At 40.8% G+C, this 17577-nt stretch overlaps 1 protein-coding gene across 1 annotated transcript; it reads left to right on the top strand.

The window, feature by feature from the left end:
* The first annotated feature begins 8627 nt into the window (after nucleotides 1–8627).
* Nucleotides 8628–12484, top strand: LOC121561498 (tubulin alpha chain-like). The gene is made up of 4 exons (XM_041874041.1): nucleotides 8628–8728; nucleotides 10450–10672; nucleotides 10888–11036; nucleotides 11345–12484. The coding sequence occupies exons 1-4, from the start codon at nucleotides 8726–8728 to the stop codon at nucleotides 12320–12322; spliced, it is 1353 nt and encodes a 450-aa protein (XP_041729975.1). The 5' UTR covers nucleotides 8628–8725; the 3' UTR covers nucleotides 12323–12484.
* The last annotated feature ends 5093 nt before the right edge of the window (nucleotides 12485–17577 follow it).

The following is a 17577-nucleotide window of genomic DNA, read 5'->3' as shown; positions in this document are numbered from 1 at the left end:
CCTGTTATGCTGATGAGGTACCATTATAACCACTACTGTATAAATACCTGCTTTGCTGATGAGGTACCATTATAACCACTACTATATAAATACCTGTTATGCTGATGAGGTACCATTATAACCACTACTATATAAATACCTGTTATGCTGATGAGGTACCATTATAACCACTACTATATAAATACCTGTTATGCTGATGAGGTACCATTATAACCACTACTATATAAATACCTGCTATGCTGATGAGGTAACATTATAACCACTACTATATAAATACCTGCTATGCTGATGAGGTAACATTATAACCACTACTATATAAATACCTGCTATGCTGATGAGGTACCATTATAACCACTACTATATAAATACCTGTTATGCTGATGAGGTACCATTATAACCACTACTATATAAATACCTGCTATGCTGATGAGGTAACATTATAACCACCACTATATAAATACCTGCTATGCTGATGGGGTACCATTATAACCACTACTATATAAATACCTGCTATGCTGATGAGGTAACATTATAACCACTACTATATAAATACCTGCTATGCTGATGAGGTAACATTATAACCACTACTATATAAATACCTGTTATGCTGATGAGGTACCATTATAACCACTACTATATAAATACCTGCTATGCTGATGAGGTACCATTATAACCACTACTGTATAAATACCTGTTATGCTGATGAGGTACCATTATAACCACTACTATATAAAATACCTGCTATGCTGATGAGGTACCATTATAACCACTACTATATAAATACCTGCTATGCTGATGAGGTACCATTATAACCACTACTATATAAATACCTGTTATGCTGATGAGGTACCATTATAACCACTACTGTATAAATACCTGCTATGCTGATGAGGTAACATTATAACCACCACTATATAAATACCTGTTATGCTGATGAGGTAACATTATAACCACTACTATATAAATACCTGTTATGCTGATGAGGTACCATTATAACCACTACTATATAAATACCTGCTATGCTGATGAGGTACCATTATAACCACTACTGTATAAATACCTGTTATGCTGATGAGGTACCATTATAACCACTACTATATAAATACCTGCTATGCTGATGAGGTACCATTATAACCAATACTATATAAATACCTGCTATGCTGATGAGGTACCATTATAACCACTACTATATAAATACCTGTTATGCTGATGAGGTACCATTATAACCACTACTGTATAAATACCTGCTATGCTGATGAGGTAACATTATAACCACCACTATATAAATACCTGTTATGCTGATGAGGTAACATTATAACCACCACTATATAAATACATGTTATGCTGATGAGGTACCATTATAACCACCACTATATAAATACCTGTTATGCTGATGAGGTACCATTATAACCACTACTATATAAATACCTGTTATGCTGATGAGGTACCATTATAACCACTACTATATAAATACCTGCTATGCTGATGAGGTACCATTATAACCACTACTATATAAATACCTGCTATGCTGATGAGGTACCATTATAACCACTACTATATAAATACCTGTTATGCTGATGAGGTACCATTATAACCACTACTATATAAATACCTGTTATGCTGATGAGGTATCATTATAACCACTACCATATAAATACCTGTTATGCTGATGAGGTACCATTATAACCACTACTATATAAATACCTGTTATGCTGATGAGGTATCATTATAACCACTACCATATAAATACCTGTTATGCTGATGAGGTACCATTATAACCACTACTATATAAATACCTGCTATGCGGATGAGGTACCATTATAACCACTACTATATAAATACCTGTTATGCTGATGAGGTACCATTATAACCACTACTATATAAATACCTGCTATGCTGATGAGGTACCATTATAACCACTACTATATAAATACCTGCTATGCTGATGAGGTACCATTATAACCACTACTATATAAATACCTGTTATGCTGATGAGGTACCATTATAACCACTACTATATAAATACCTGTTATGCTGATGAGGTATCATTATAACCACTACCATATAAATACCTGTTATGCTGATGAGGTACCATTATAACCACTACTATATAAATACCTGCTATGCGGATGAGGTACCATTATAACCACTACTATATAAATACCTGTTATGCTGATGAGGTACCATTATAACCACTACTATATAAATACCTGCTATGCTGATGAGGTACCATTATAACCACTACTATATAAATACCTGTTATGCTGATGAGGTGACATTATAACCACTACTATATAAATACCTGTTATGCTGATGAGGTACCATTATAACCACTACTATATAAATACCTGTTATGCTGATGAGGTACCATCATAACCACTACTATATAAATACCTGCTTTGCTGATGAGGTACCATTATAACCACTACCATAAAAATACCTGTTATGCTGATGAGGTAACATTATAACCACTACTATATAAATACCTGCTATGCTGATGAGGTACCATTATAACCACTACCATAAAAATACCTGCTTTGCTGATGAGGTACCATTATAACCACTACTATATAAATACCTGTTATGCTGATGAGGTAACATTATAACCACTACTATATAAATACCTGTTATGCTGATGAGGTACCATTATAAACACTACTATATAAATACCTGCTATGCTGATGAGGTACCATTATAACCACCACTATATAAATACCTGCTATGATGATGAGGTAACATTATAACCACTACTATATAAATACCTGTTATGCTGATGAGGTAACATTATAACCACTATATAAATACCTGTTATGCTGATGAGATAACATTATAACCACTACTATATAAATACCTGTTATGCTGATGAGGTACCATTATAAACACTACTATATAAATACCTGCTATGCTGATGAGGTACCATTATAACCACCACTATATAAATACCTGCTATGCTGATGAGGTAACATTATAACCACTATATAAATACCTGTTATGCTGATGAGGTACCATTATAACCACTACTATATAAATACCTGTTATGCTGATGAGGTACCATTATAACCACTACTATATAAATACCTGCTATGCTGATGAGGTAACATTATAACCACTACTATATAAATACCTGCTATGCTGATGAGGTACCATTATAACCACTACTATATAAATACCTGTTATGCTGATGAGGTAACATTATAACCACTACTATATAAATACCTGTTATGCTGATGAGGTACCATTATAACCACTACTATATAAATACCTGTTATGCTGATGAGGTACCATTATAACCACTACTATATAAATACCTGCTATGCTGATGAGGTACCATTATAACCACTACTATATAAATACCTGTTATGCTGATGAGGTAACATTATAACCACTACTATATAAATACCTGTTATGCTGATGAGGTACCATTATAACCACTACTATATAAATACCTGTTATGCTGATGAGGTACCATCATAACCACTACTATATAAATACCTGCTTTGCTGATGAGGTACCATTATAACCACTACCATAAAAATACCTGTTATGCTGATGAGGTAACATTATAACCACTACTATATAAATACCTGCTATGCTGATGAGGTACCATTATAACCACTACCATAAAAATACCTGCTTTGCTGATGAGGTACCATTATAAACACTACTATATAAATACCTGTTATGCTGATGAGGTAACATTATAACCACTACTATATAAATACCTGTTATGCTGATGAGGTACCATTATAAACACTACTATATAAATACCTGCTATGCTGATGAGGTACCATTATAACCACTATATAAATACCTGCTATGCTGATGGGGTAACATTATAACCACTACTATATAAATACCTGTTATGCTGATGAGGTAACATTATAACCACTATATAAATACCTGCTATGCTGATGAGGTACCATTATAACCACTACTATATAAATACCTGTTATGCTGATGAGGTACCATTATAACCACTACTATATAAATACCTGCTTTGCTGATGAGGTAACATTATAACCACTACTATATAAATACCTGCTATGCTGATGAGGTAACATTATAACCACTACTATATAAATACCTGTTATGCTGATGAGGTAACATTATAACCACTACTATATAAATACCTGCTATGCTGATGAGGTAACATTATAACCACTACTATATAAATACCTGTTATGCTGATGAGGTACCATTATAACCACTACTATATAAATACCTGTTATGCTGATGAGGTACCATTATAACCACTACTATATAAATACCTGCTATGCTGATGAGGTACCATTATAACCACTACTATATAAATACCTGCTATGCTGATGAGGTACCATTATAACCACTATATAAATACCTGTTATGCTGATGAGGTACCATTATAACCACTACTATATAAATACCTGTTATGCTGATGAGGTACCATTATAACCACTACTATATAAATACCTGTTATGCTGATGAGGTACCATTATAACCACTACTATATAAATACCTGTTATGCTGATGAGGTACCATTATAACCACTACTATATAAATACCTGCTATGCTGATGAGGTACCATTATAACCACTACTATATAAATACCTGTTATGCTGATGAGGTACCATTATAACCACTACTATATAAATACTTGCTATGCTGATGAGGTACCATTATAACCACTATATAAATACCTGCTATGCTGATGAGGTAACATTATAACCACTACTATATAAATACCTGTTATGCTGATGAGGTACCAGTATAACCACTACTATATAAATACCTGCTATCCTGATGAGGTACCATTATAACCACTACTATATAAATACCTGTTATGCTGATGAGGTACCATTATAACCACTATATAAATACCTGTTATGCGGATGAGGTACCATTATAACCACTATATAAATACCTGTTATGCTGATGAGGTAACATTATAACCACTACTATATAAATACCTGCTTTGCTGATGAGGTACCATTATAACCACTACTATATAAATACCTGCTATGCTGATGAGGTAACATTATAACCACTATATAAATACCTGCTATGCTGATGAGGTACCAGTATAACCACTACTATATAAATACCTGCTATCCTGATGAGGTACCATTATAACCACTACTATATAAATACCTGTTATCCTGATGAGGTAACACTATAACCACTACTATATAAATACCTGTTATCCTGATGAGGTACCATTATAACCACTACTATATAAATACCTGTTATGCTGATGAGGTAACATTATATATAACCACTACTATATAAATACCTGCTATGCTGATGAGGTAACATTATAACCACTACTATATAAATACCTGCTATGCTGATGAGGTAACATTATAACCACTACTATATAAATACCTGTTATGCTGATGAGGTAACATTATAACCACTACCATAAAAATACCTGCTATGCTGATGAGGTAACATTATAACCACTACTATATAAATACCTGCTATGCTGATGAGGTACCATTATAACCACTACTATATAAATACCTGCTATGCGGATGAGGTAACATTATAACCACTACTATATAAATACCTGTTATGCGGATGAGGTACCATTATAACCACTACTATATAAATACCTGCTATGCGGATGAGGTACCATTATAACCACTACTATATAAATACCTGTTATCCTGATGAGGTACCATTATAACCACTACTATATAAATACCTGTTATGCAGATGATGTATTATTATATCAAATCAAATCAAATTGTATTGGCTACATGCGCCGAATACAACAGGTGCAGACATTACAGTGAAATGCTTACTTACAGCGCTTAACCACCATTTTGATATGTTAAGATTTGATAAGTTATGTTAAGATATAAAATATGATAAGATATGTTAAGATATGATAAGATATGAGCTGCTAGAAGGCCCGTAACTCACTGAGCTGCTAGGACATAGCTCACCGTAGCTATTTGATACTGTATACTTTATTCTGATTCTGTTGATTACAGCCAGCCAAATTGGGAGTTGGTTTTCATATGAAGTGCACAAATCCACTGACATCCCTTTGAACTCAAGCACCGTGAAATAAACCACTATGTAGCAAAATGCACACTGACATAATGCCTGTTTTCAACACATACTGCAGTGTATCAAAATGAAAATGAAAGCATTTCTAAATATTTCTCTGCAGGCTGAAGGAGTGGTCACTGAGTGTCTGCAGAGTATTTAAAGAAGCAAGGTTATTCCACAAACACATCCTCCTGAACCCAACTCATCCTCCTGAACCCAACTCATCCTCCTGAACCCAACTCATTCTCCTGAACCCAACTCATTCTCCTGAACCCAACTCATTCTCCTGAACCCAACTCATTCTCCTGAACCCAACTCATCCTCCTGAACCCAACTCATTCTCCTGAACCCAACTCATTCTCCTGTGTTCTCTAAACTAGTCACTATATAGTGCACCCCTATAAAGGGAAGAGGGGGCCATTTCAGACACAAATCACTGTAACCTGCTGTCGCTATAGTAATCAACTGTACGTATGTCAGTCACATCTCAGACAACACTGGCACCTCATTATGACAATCTTTATATGGGACTCTTAGAACATTCTCAGCCCTGATCAAAATCCTTTTCTATCCAAGATCAAACTATATTGATGTTATCTACAGTGCCGTGGAAAAGTATTTGCCCCCTTTCTAAATTTCTCCACTTTTGCATATTTTTGATACTGAATGTTATGAGATCTTCAACCAAAACCTAATATTAGATAAAGGGAACCTGAGTGAACAAATAACACAACAATTACATACTTATTTCATTTAACAAAGTTATGTAACACCTAATGCCCCTGTGTGAAAAAGTAATTGCCCCCTTACACTTCCTTATTGAGCGCGTCACTTGTACTTCCTGTTTGAGCTTTTGTTTGTAAACAGAAAGCAGGATGATAGAGTCGTGGTCTGATTTACCCAAGGGAGGACGTGGGATGGCCTTTTATGCGTTTCTGTGGGTAGAATAAAAATAGTCTAGAGTTTTAGCTCCCCTTGTGGCGCAGGAGACGTGCTACATCCATCAGCTACATCCTACATCAATCATCTACATCTCTACATCCATCATCTACATCTCTACATCCATCAGCTACATCTCTACATCCATCAGCTACATCCATCATCTACATCCTACATCCATCATCTCTATCCATCATCTATATCCTACATCCATCCATCCTTACATCCATTCAACCATCCAATCATCCATCCATTCATCCAATCATCTATCATATCATAATCTGAAGCTTATAAAATACCAACAAACCTGTTCTAAATAAAAGGTCAAAAGGTGTTGCCTCCCACCAATCCTACCCAGTTTCTTTGAGCTATTTTTCAAGAACGTTTTTTAAGTCTCCCCGCTTTAAAGTCTCCGCCCACAAGAAACGTTGCCTCTGCGTGAACGGTTTCTTGTTTGTTTATGGCGTCAAAGTGGTGTTGGCTTGAAGTGGGATGGACACAGCCGAGATAATTAGGGATGAGAACTCTCTTGTTCGATAGAAAGATCTGCAGCTTACCAATGACGTATTCTATATCAAGTGAGCAAAAGCTTGAGATGTCCTTCACACTGGAAGCAGCGCAGCCCTCCCCCTTTGTTCTACGTTCATAGATTAGTGACAAGCGTTGTTTAGCCTCGCCATACCGTCCAGCTGTCTCTGACTTCACGGGAGAGGAAGAGCAGGGAGTATTAGTGACTAGCGTTGTCATTATCACTCCCTGTTCTACCACAGACTCAGCTACGTCAGAACAATAGGCAAATTGTTATCCGTCAAAATAAATTAAACCTATCCCTGACTATTAACATTTGAGGGTTAACTAATTTGGTTATTATTTACAATGTGGAAGCCAACAGCGTCTTCTTGTTATAATACCCTGTCTGTTATACAGTTTATATGAATACATAATTCATTTACTTTTTATGTTCTTTAAAAAAAAAAAAAAAAAAAAGAGAACTATTCAGTTTAACGTGTTTAACTGTATTTTGGGTGTTGAATCAGTCAATCAAACAGTGAAGAGTGCAAGCAAACTGTGTTTGACATGTGGGCTGTGTCTAAAGCTTCACAGACCACACCCTGTGCAGTACCTTCCCTGACACGCGTGTCAACAGCTTCACAGACCACACCCTGTGCAGTACCTTCCCTGACACGCGTGTCAACAGCTTCACAGACCACACCCTGTGCAGTACCTTCCCTGACACGCGTGTCAACAGCTTCACAGACCACACCCTGTGCAGTACCTTCCCTAAAACATTTGCCACAGTGTCAAATTACAATAAAGGATTTGAGTGGTGTGAAAACATCCACACACATACTATATACAAATATATATATATATATATATTTTTTTTTACTACATATTTGTATGCTTTCTATGCAACTAACTCAGTCCAGGAAGCTCAGTGCGATCTCACAGTTCAACACACATTAGTCTTCCCTGCCAGGAAGCTGGCTTTCTCACAGCTCAATACCCATAATTCTTCACTGCATAGAGAGAGTCCGCCCAGTCAGCCTCTGTCTGTGTGAAGGAGGAGGGACTTCCTTGTTCTTTTCATACCAACAGTCTCTCCCGCCAACCAGACTCTGCTGTAGCTTCCTGTCTGACTGGCTGCTTCCCGCCATATAAAACCCCCACCTCTTCCTTTCTCCTCCAGTTCTGCCTTCTCCTCTGAATCCTCGACGTCAGCCTGTGAAGGAAAAGAAAACCAGACAAAATGGTGAGTGCTGACAGCTGATGTAGATTCTTTCTGTCTGGAGGGAAAGCATATGGATGATGGTGGTTATTCTGTTACATAAAGATCATGTGATTCTCTGCCCTTCCTCTTTTTTATATGTAGATTTCAGATATTATGTATACTACTGATAAGGGATAAATGTGATTTATTGTAATTTAGGTTAAAAAAATATATTATATTTTAAAAAAAATTCTATGTACTGAGTCATTGTTCTACTTGTTCATAGACTATCCACTGTTTAGATAGAAAACCTCAAATAGCTTCCGAATAGAAACATGCATTTTCTGTGAAAAAATTGATGTTTTTACGAGATTCCGGCAATTGTGAGAGGAGGATGGAATGATTGAGTACAAAGGAGAACAGGGAGGAGTGATCTGGGATGGGAGCCATTTTCTCTGTTAGGGTCTTGTGAGAGATATCTCTTGCTGTAACACTGCAATGGGTGTGCAGCTTGGACCGGAGGGAGGGAGGGAGGAGAGGAAGGAGGAGAGGAGGGAGGGAGGAGAGGAAGGAGGAGAGGAGGGAGGGAGGAGAGGAAGGAGGAGAGGAGGGAGGGAGGAGAGGAGGGAGGAGAGAGAAAAGGAGGGAGGGAAAAAAGAGGAGAGAGAGGAGGAGGGGTGGCTCACAGGAACAAGGCACACCTTTTCCTCTCTGGTCCTCTGCTCTTAAAGATACAGGGTCATAAAAAAAAACGATCTCTTGTCAAATGGCAGAGGATTTGAAAAATTACGTTGGACATTCCTATGGGGGAAATTAATGGGGAAAGAATAGGGTTTTGGGATATACGCCGAAAGTAAGGTCTGAGGTTAACACAGGCTTAGGAGATCTTATACGCTTTGGTCTATGGGATAATATCAGTCAGTTAACATGATCTTCACGAATTATAAAGCCTTTATCTGCTTGTTTTGATTACATAAATGCTTCAAAAAGTGACCTTAGCTGATGAAGATCTCATAGAACAAAACGTATAAGATCTCCTAAGCCTGTGTTTACCACAGACCTTATTTTCAGCATTTTATATAAAAATGTAAATAAAGATTAATTTCCCCATAGGCTTTGGCAAATGAGCCATGGGGGAGTTAGCCTCTGTTAATGCCTATAAAAAGACACCATTACTATTGATCTCTATTAATGTCATACACTCAAGATTGTGGTCACACTTTTTAGCCGAATCCAACCGGGACAGCCTAGTGTAGCCAATTATTATGATTTTTTATTTTTTTTAATTAGGGGGTAGATCAGCTTTAATATTGCAGATAGATTGTAACTTCCATCAATGTAATTGTCTGCATCACTTCCAATCCCCAATATGTTTTTTTCTTCTCGAAATATATATATATATATATATATATATATATACACACATACATATACTGTACATACACACACACATATATATATATATATGTAGCCAATGACTTTGCTTGAATGCAATTTCGCTAAATGGGTGACCATATCCCTCCTGTATTCTTTTTTTAATTTTTTTAATTTTTTATTTTACTTTCACTTACCATATGGATCTTACAGTAATATATTGATGATTGTTTCTGCAGAGATACAATACAATTGAGACGGTCTGAAATGTCTTTCAACCATTATTTTATCAATCCACTCCTTCCAACACTTCACTGTCTTAAATGTGTATACACCTGATTTGATTCAAGTTTCCATGTCGTTGATCTCTTGTACCTTCTCTTTTTCAGCGTGAGTGTATTTCTATGCATGTGGGCCAAGCCGGAGTCCAGATGGGCAACGCCTGTTGGGAGCTGTACTGCCTGGAGCATGGGATCCAGCCGGACGGACAGATGCCCAGCGACAAGACCTGTGGAGGTGGAGACGACTCATTCAACACCTTCTTCAGTGAGACCGGAGCCGGAAAGCATGTCCCACGTGCCATCTTCGTTGATCTGGAGCCCACTGTCATCGGTAAGATGAGACTCCTCTGAAATCCTAGAGGAAATCCATCCTAGAGGAAGCCCATCTTTGAATGCGGGTTTTCATATTCTGTCGGAAGATATTCCGAATATTCTGATATTCCAAACATTCAGATATTCTGACTTCTGAATATTCCAAATACCCGATACTTGAATATTCTCATATTCGCAATATTCGGACATTCGGAATCTACCTTTGTCTTTCAGATGAGGTGAGGACAGGTACCTATCGCCAGCTGTTCCATCCCGAGCAGCTCATTACGGGTAAGGAAGATGCTGCCAACAACTACGCCCGCGGTCACTACACCATCGGCAAGGAGATCATTGACCTGGTTCTGGACAGGACACGCAAACTGGTGAGTCATCTTTCTACACTCTTGATGACATAGTGCTCTAACTAGGGTTCTGCTAAACGGAAAGGGTTCTAGATGGGTTGTAGATAGAACACTTTTTATTCAAGAAGGTTCTTCAGAACGAAAGGGTTCTAAAAAGGTTATTTGTAGGGTAATAAGGTTCTACGTGGAACCATTAAGGGTAATTTTACAGGGACAAACCGAAGGACCCTTTTATGGTTCTAGGTAGAAAATGCAAACAGGTTCTCCATTGTATTCTTACTAGCGTAATATCATATCTAATAATGTTATTGTACCATTTCTCCATTCAGGCTGACCAGTGCACTGGGCTCCAGGGATTCCTCATCTTCCACAGCTTCGGAGGAGGCACTGGCTCTGGTTTCACCTCCCTGCTGATGGAACGTCTGTCTGTCGACTACGGAAAGAAGTCTAAGCTTGAGTTCGCCGTTTACCCAGCTCCCCAGGTGTCCACAGCTGTGGTGGAGCCATACAACTCCATCCTGACCACCCACACCACCCTGGAGCACTCTGACTGTGCCTTCATGGTGGACAATGAGGCCATCTATGACATCTGCCGCAGGAACCTCGACATTGAGCGTCCCTCATACACCAACCTCAACAGGCTCATTGGCCAGATCGTCTCCTCCATCACTGCCTCCCTGCGATTCGATGGAGCCCTGAATGTTGATCTGACAGAGTTCCAGACCAACTTGGTGCCCTACCCCCGTATCCACTTCCCTCTGGCCACCTATGCCCCAGTCATCTCCGCTGAGAAGGCCTATCACGAGCAGCTGTCAGTCGCTGACATCACCAACGCCTGCTTCGAGCCAGCCAATCAGATGGTGAAGTGTGACCCTCGTCACGGCAAATACATGGCCTGCTGTCTCCTGTACCGTGGTGACGTTGTTCCCAAGGATGTCAATTCTGCCATTGCTGCCATCAAGACCAAACGTACCATCCAGTTTGTGGACTGGTGTCCCACTGGCTTCAAGGTGGGGATCAACTACCAGCCCCCTACGGCGGTTCCTGGGGGAGACCTGGCCAAGGTCCAGAGGGCTGTGTGCATGCTGAGCAACACCACAGCCATTGCTGAGGCCTGGGCCCGTCTGGACCACAAGTTTGACCTGATGTACGCCAAGCGGGCCTTTGTGCACTGGTACGTTGGTGAGGGCATGGAGGAGGGAGAGTTCTCTGAGGCCAGAGAAGACATGGCAGCCCTGGAGAAGGATTATGAAGAGGTGGGGACTGACAGCGTGGGAGAAGAGGATGAGGAGGGAGAGGAATATTAAAGGGTTAAACAAACTAGGTGTTAGCCACCCTACATTCCAACACTGACTGTTGGAGGCCTACACTTAACATGACAGCAACACATTCCCCACTGCGGTGTTAACAGTCTCTGCTACATCTAGTCATGTTCTGTCTGGGTTTTCAATAAACGCGTCATAAACCAACTCAACTGTAAATGTTATTTTTTGTCTCAAAGATGATCATGATTGACTTTCAAATAAGCAGCTCGTAAAAACTCAAGTTTTGATAAGTTCAGGCTGCAGCTTCAAAGAAGATTGTTTTATGGCTGTGGTTGCTAGACTAGAACAGGCTTCACGACTGCTAGACTAGAACAGGCTTCACGACTGCTAGACTGGAAAAGGCTTCACGACTGCTAGACTAGAACAGGCTTCATGACCGCTAGACTAGAACAGGCTTCACGACCGCTAGACTAGAACAGGCTTCATGACTGCTAGACTAGAACAGGCTTCACGACTGCTAGACTAGAACAGGCTTCATGACTGCTAGACTAGAACAGGCTTCATGACCGCTAGACTAGAACAGGCTTCATGACTGCTAGACTAGAACAGGCTTCATGACTGCTAGACTAGAACAGGCTTCATGACTGCTAGACTAGAACAGGCTTCATGACTGCTAGACTAGAACAGGCTTCATGACTGCTAGACTAGAACAGGCTTCACGACTGCTAAACTAGAACAGGCTTCACGACTGCTAGACTAGAACAGGCTTCATGACTGCTAGACTTTTTTTTTTTTTTTTCACCTTTATTAAACCAGTTGAGAACAAGTTCTCATTTACAACTGCGACCTGGCCAAGATAAAGCAAAGCAGTGCGATAAAAACAACAACACAGAGTTACATATGGGGTAAAACAAAACAAAGTAAAAAATACAACAGAAATAAATATATATACAGTGTGTGCAAATGTAGCAAGTTATGAAGGTAAGGCAATAAATAGGCTATAGTGCAAAATAATTACAATTAGTATTAACACTGGAATGATAGATGTGCAAGAGATGATGTGCAAATAGAGATACTGGGGTACAAATGAGCAAAATAAATAACAATATAGGGATGAGGTAGTTGGGCGGGCTAATTTCAGATGGGCTGTGTACAGGTGCAGTGATCGGTAAGCTGCTCTGACAACTGATGCTTAAAGTTAGTGAGGGAGATAAGTGTCTCCAGCTTCAGAGATTTTTGCAATTTGTTCCAATCATTGGCAGCAGAGAACTGGAAGGAATGGCGGCCAAAGGAGGTGTTGGCTTTGGGGATGACCAGTGAGATATACCTGCTGGAGCGCAGACTACGGGTGGGTGTTGCTATGGTGACCAATGAGCTAAGATAAGGAGGGGATTTGCCTAGCAGTGGTTTATAGATGGCCTGGAGCCAGTGGGTTTGACGACGAATATGTAGTGAGGACCAGCCAACAAGAGCGTACAGGTCACAGTGGTGGGTAGTATATGGGGCTTTGGAGACAAAACGGATGGCACTGTGATAGACTACATCCAATTTGCTGAGTAGAGTGTTGGAGGCTATTTTGTAAATGACATCGCCGAAGTCAAGGATCGGTAGGATAGTCAGTTTTACGAGGGCATGTTTGGCAGCATGAGTGAAGGAGGCTTTGTTGCGAAATAGGAAACCGATTCTAGATTTAACTTTGGATTGGAGATTCTTAATGTGAGTCTGGAAGGAGAGTTTACAGTCTAACCAGACACCTAGGTATTTGTAGTTGTCCACATACTTCTAGGTCAGACCCGTCGAGAGTAGTGATTCTAGTCGGGTGGGCGGGTGCAAGCAGCGTTCGGTTGAAGAGCATGCATTTAGTTTTACTAGTGTTTAAGAGCAGTTGGAGGCTACTGAAGGAGTGTTGTATGGCATTGAAGCTCGTTTGGAGGTTTGTTAACACAGTGTCCAATGAAGGGCCAGATGTATACAAAATGGTGTCGTCTGCGTAGAGGTGGATCTGAGAGTCACCAGCAGCAAGAGCGACGTCATTGATATACACAGAGATAAGAGTCGGCCCAAGAATTGAACCCTGTGGCACCCCCCATAGAGACTGCCATAGGTCCAGACAACAGGCCCTCCGATTTGACACATTGAACTCTATCTGAGAAGTAGTTGGTGAACCAGGCGAGGCAGTCATTTGAGAAACCAAGGCTATTTAGTCTGCCAATAAGAATGCGGTGGTTGACAGAGTCGAAAGCCTTGGCCAGGTCAATGAAAACGGCTGCACAGTACTGTCTATTATCGATCGCGGTTATAATATCGTTTAGGACCTTGAGCGTGGCTGACGTGCACCCATGACCAGCTCGGAAACCGGATTGCATAGCGGAGAAGGTACGGTGGGATTCGAAATGGTCGGTGATCTGTTTGTTGACTTAGCTTTCAAAAACTTTTGAAAGGCAGGGCAGGATGAATATGGGTCTGTAACAGTTTGGATCTAGAGTGTCACCGACATGACTGCTAGACTAGAACAGGCTTCATGACTGCTAGACTAGAACAGGCTTCATGACTGCTAGACTAGAACAGGCTTCATGATTGCTAGACTAGAACAGGCTTCATGACTGCTAGACTAGAACAGGCTTCATGACTGCTAGACTAGAACAGGCTTCATGACTGCTAGACTAGAACAGGCTTCACGACTGCTAGACTAGAACAGGCTTCACGACTGCTAGACTAGAACAGGCTTCACGACTGCTAGACTAGAACAGGCTTCACGACTGCTAGACTAGAACAGGCTTCATGACTGCTAGACTAGAACAGGCTTCACGACTGCTAGACTAGAACAGGCTTCACGACTGCTAGACTAGAACAGGCTTCACGACTGCTAGACTAGAACAGGCTTCACGACTGCTAGACTAGAACAGGCTTCACGACTGCTAGACTAGAACAGGCTTCATGACTGCTAGACTAGAACAGGCTTCATGACTGCTAGACTAGAACAGGCTTCACGACTGCTAGACTAGAACAGGCTTCATGACTGCTAGACTAGAACAGGCTTCATGACTGCTAGACTAGAACAGGCTTCATGACTGCTAGACTAGAACAGGCTTCATGACTGCTAGACTAGAACAGGCTTCACAGCTGCTAGACTAGAACAGGCTTCACGACCGCTAGACTAGAACAGGCTTCATGACTGCTAGACTAGAACAGGCTTCACGACTGCTAGACTAGAACAGGCTTCATGACTGCTAGACTAGAACAGGCTTCACGACTGCTAGACTAGAACAGGCTTCACGACCGCTAGACTAGAACAGGCTTCATGACTGCTAGACTAGAACAGGCTTCATGACTGCTAGACTAGAACAGGCTTCACGACTGCTAGACTAGAACAGGCTTCATGACTGCTAGACTAGAACAGGCTTCATGACTGCTAGACTAGAACAGGCTTCATGACTGCTAGACTAGAACAGGCTTCATGACTGCTAGACTAGAACAGGCTTCACAGCTGCTAGACTAGAACAGGCTTCACGACCGCTAGACTAGAACAGGCTTCATGACTGCTAGACTAGAACAGGCTTCACGACTGCTAGACTAGAACAGGCTTCACGACCGCTAGACTAGAACATGCTTCATGACTGCTAGACTAGAACAGGCTTCATGACTGCTAGACTAGAACAGGCTTCACGACTGCTAGACTAGAACAGGCTTCATGACTGCTAGACTAGAACAGGCTTCATGACTGCTAGACTAGAACAGGCTTCATGACTGCTAGACTAGAACAGGCTTCATGACTGCTAGACTAGAACAGGCTTCACAGCTGCTAGACTAGAACAGGCTTCACGACCGCTAGACTAGAACAGGCTTCATGACTGCTAGACTAGAACAGGCTTCACGACTGCTAGACTAGAACAGGCTTCATGACTGCTAGACTAGAACAGGCTTCATGACTGCTAGACTAGAACAGGCTTCATGACTGCTAGACTAGAACAGGCTTCATGACTGCTAGACTAGAACAGGCTTCACAGCTGCTAGACTAGAACAGGCTTCACGACCGCTAGACTAGAACAGGCTTCATGACTGCTAGACTAGAACAGGCTTCACGACTGCTAGACTAGAACAGGCTTCATGACTGCTAGACTAGAACAGGCTTCACGACTGCTAGACTAGAACAGGCTTCACGACCGCTAGACTAGAACAGGCTTCACGACCGCTAGACTAGAACAGGCTTCATGACTGCTAGACTAGAACAGGCTTCACGACTGCTAGACTAGAACAGGCTTCACGACTGCTAGACTAGAACAGGCTTCATGACTGCTAGACTAGAACAGGCTTCATGACTGCTAGACTAGAACAGGCTTCATGACTGCTAGACTAGAACAGGCTTCACAGCTGCTAGACTAGAACAGGCTTCACGACCGCTAGACTAGAACAGGCTTCATGACTGCTAGACTAGAACAGGCTTCACGACTGCTAGACTAGAACAGGCTTCATGACTGCTAGACTAGAACAGGCTTCACGACTGCTAGACTAGAACAGGCTTCACGACCGCTAGACTAGAACATGCTTCACGACTGCTGGAATAGTAAAGGCCTGGAAGGTATACATTATAAGTAACTCCCAGAGATGTTAGTAAAACTATGAACTCACTGATGTCCACACAATGATTCAGATGGAAAAGTGACACAGATGTTTCATTTAAGGAGTCTTAAAAAGGCCCACTATGTTTACATTACATTTTAGTCATTTAGCAGACGCTCTTATCCAGAGCGACTTACAGTTAGTGAATACATATATATATTTTTTTTTCATACTGGTCCCCCGTGGGAATCGAACCCACAACCCTGGCGTTGCAAACGCCATGCTCTATCAACTGAACTACATCCCTGCCGGCCATTCCCTCCCCTACCCTGGACAACTGTGCGCTGCCCATGAGTCTCCCGGTCGCGGCCGGCTGCGACAGAGCCTGGATTCGAACCAGGATCTCTAGTGGCACAGCTAGCACTGGGATGCAGTGCCTTAGACCACTGCGCCACTCGGGAGACTATTTGTTGGCTACTTACAGTGTTTATACATGGCCAGCTATGTTTTGATGCTGCTCTGCCTATTTCCACAAGTGTTCTCATAAGATGGGCCTTATTACAGTTCCAAATGAGTAGGCCGAGACCACAGGCTGTCCTTCTGACATTTCTTAATCCGGCCACTAGATGACATCAGTGACCACTGAATGAATGTGAGTGATTCTATTATCAACAGGCTGTGTTAATGGCCGTGGAACTGTTTGTTGTTTACTGTTATCCTTACCGCTAAATCAAGAA

Source organism: Coregonus clupeaformis, chromosome 23 (assembly GCF_020615455.1).
Source record: "Coregonus clupeaformis isolate EN_2021a chromosome 23, ASM2061545v1, whole genome shotgun sequence".
Lineage (NCBI taxonomy): Eukaryota > Metazoa > Chordata > Actinopteri > Salmoniformes > Salmonidae > Coregonus > Coregonus clupeaformis.
Note: the sequence above shows the minus strand (reverse complement) of the source record. Positions and strands in the feature narration are given on the sequence as shown.

Excerpts from the sequence above, each read along its gene's own strand:
- LOC121561498 (XM_041874041.1), top strand. Across the intron at positions 10,673-10,887 it reads TCTGGAGCCCACTGTCATCG|ATGAGGTGAGGACAGGTACC; the intron begins GTAAGATGAGAC and ends TTTGTCTTTCAG. Across the intron at positions 11,037-11,344 it reads TGGACAGGACACGCAAACTG|GCTGACCAGTGCACTGGGCT; the intron begins GTGAGTCATCTT and ends TTCTCCATTCAG.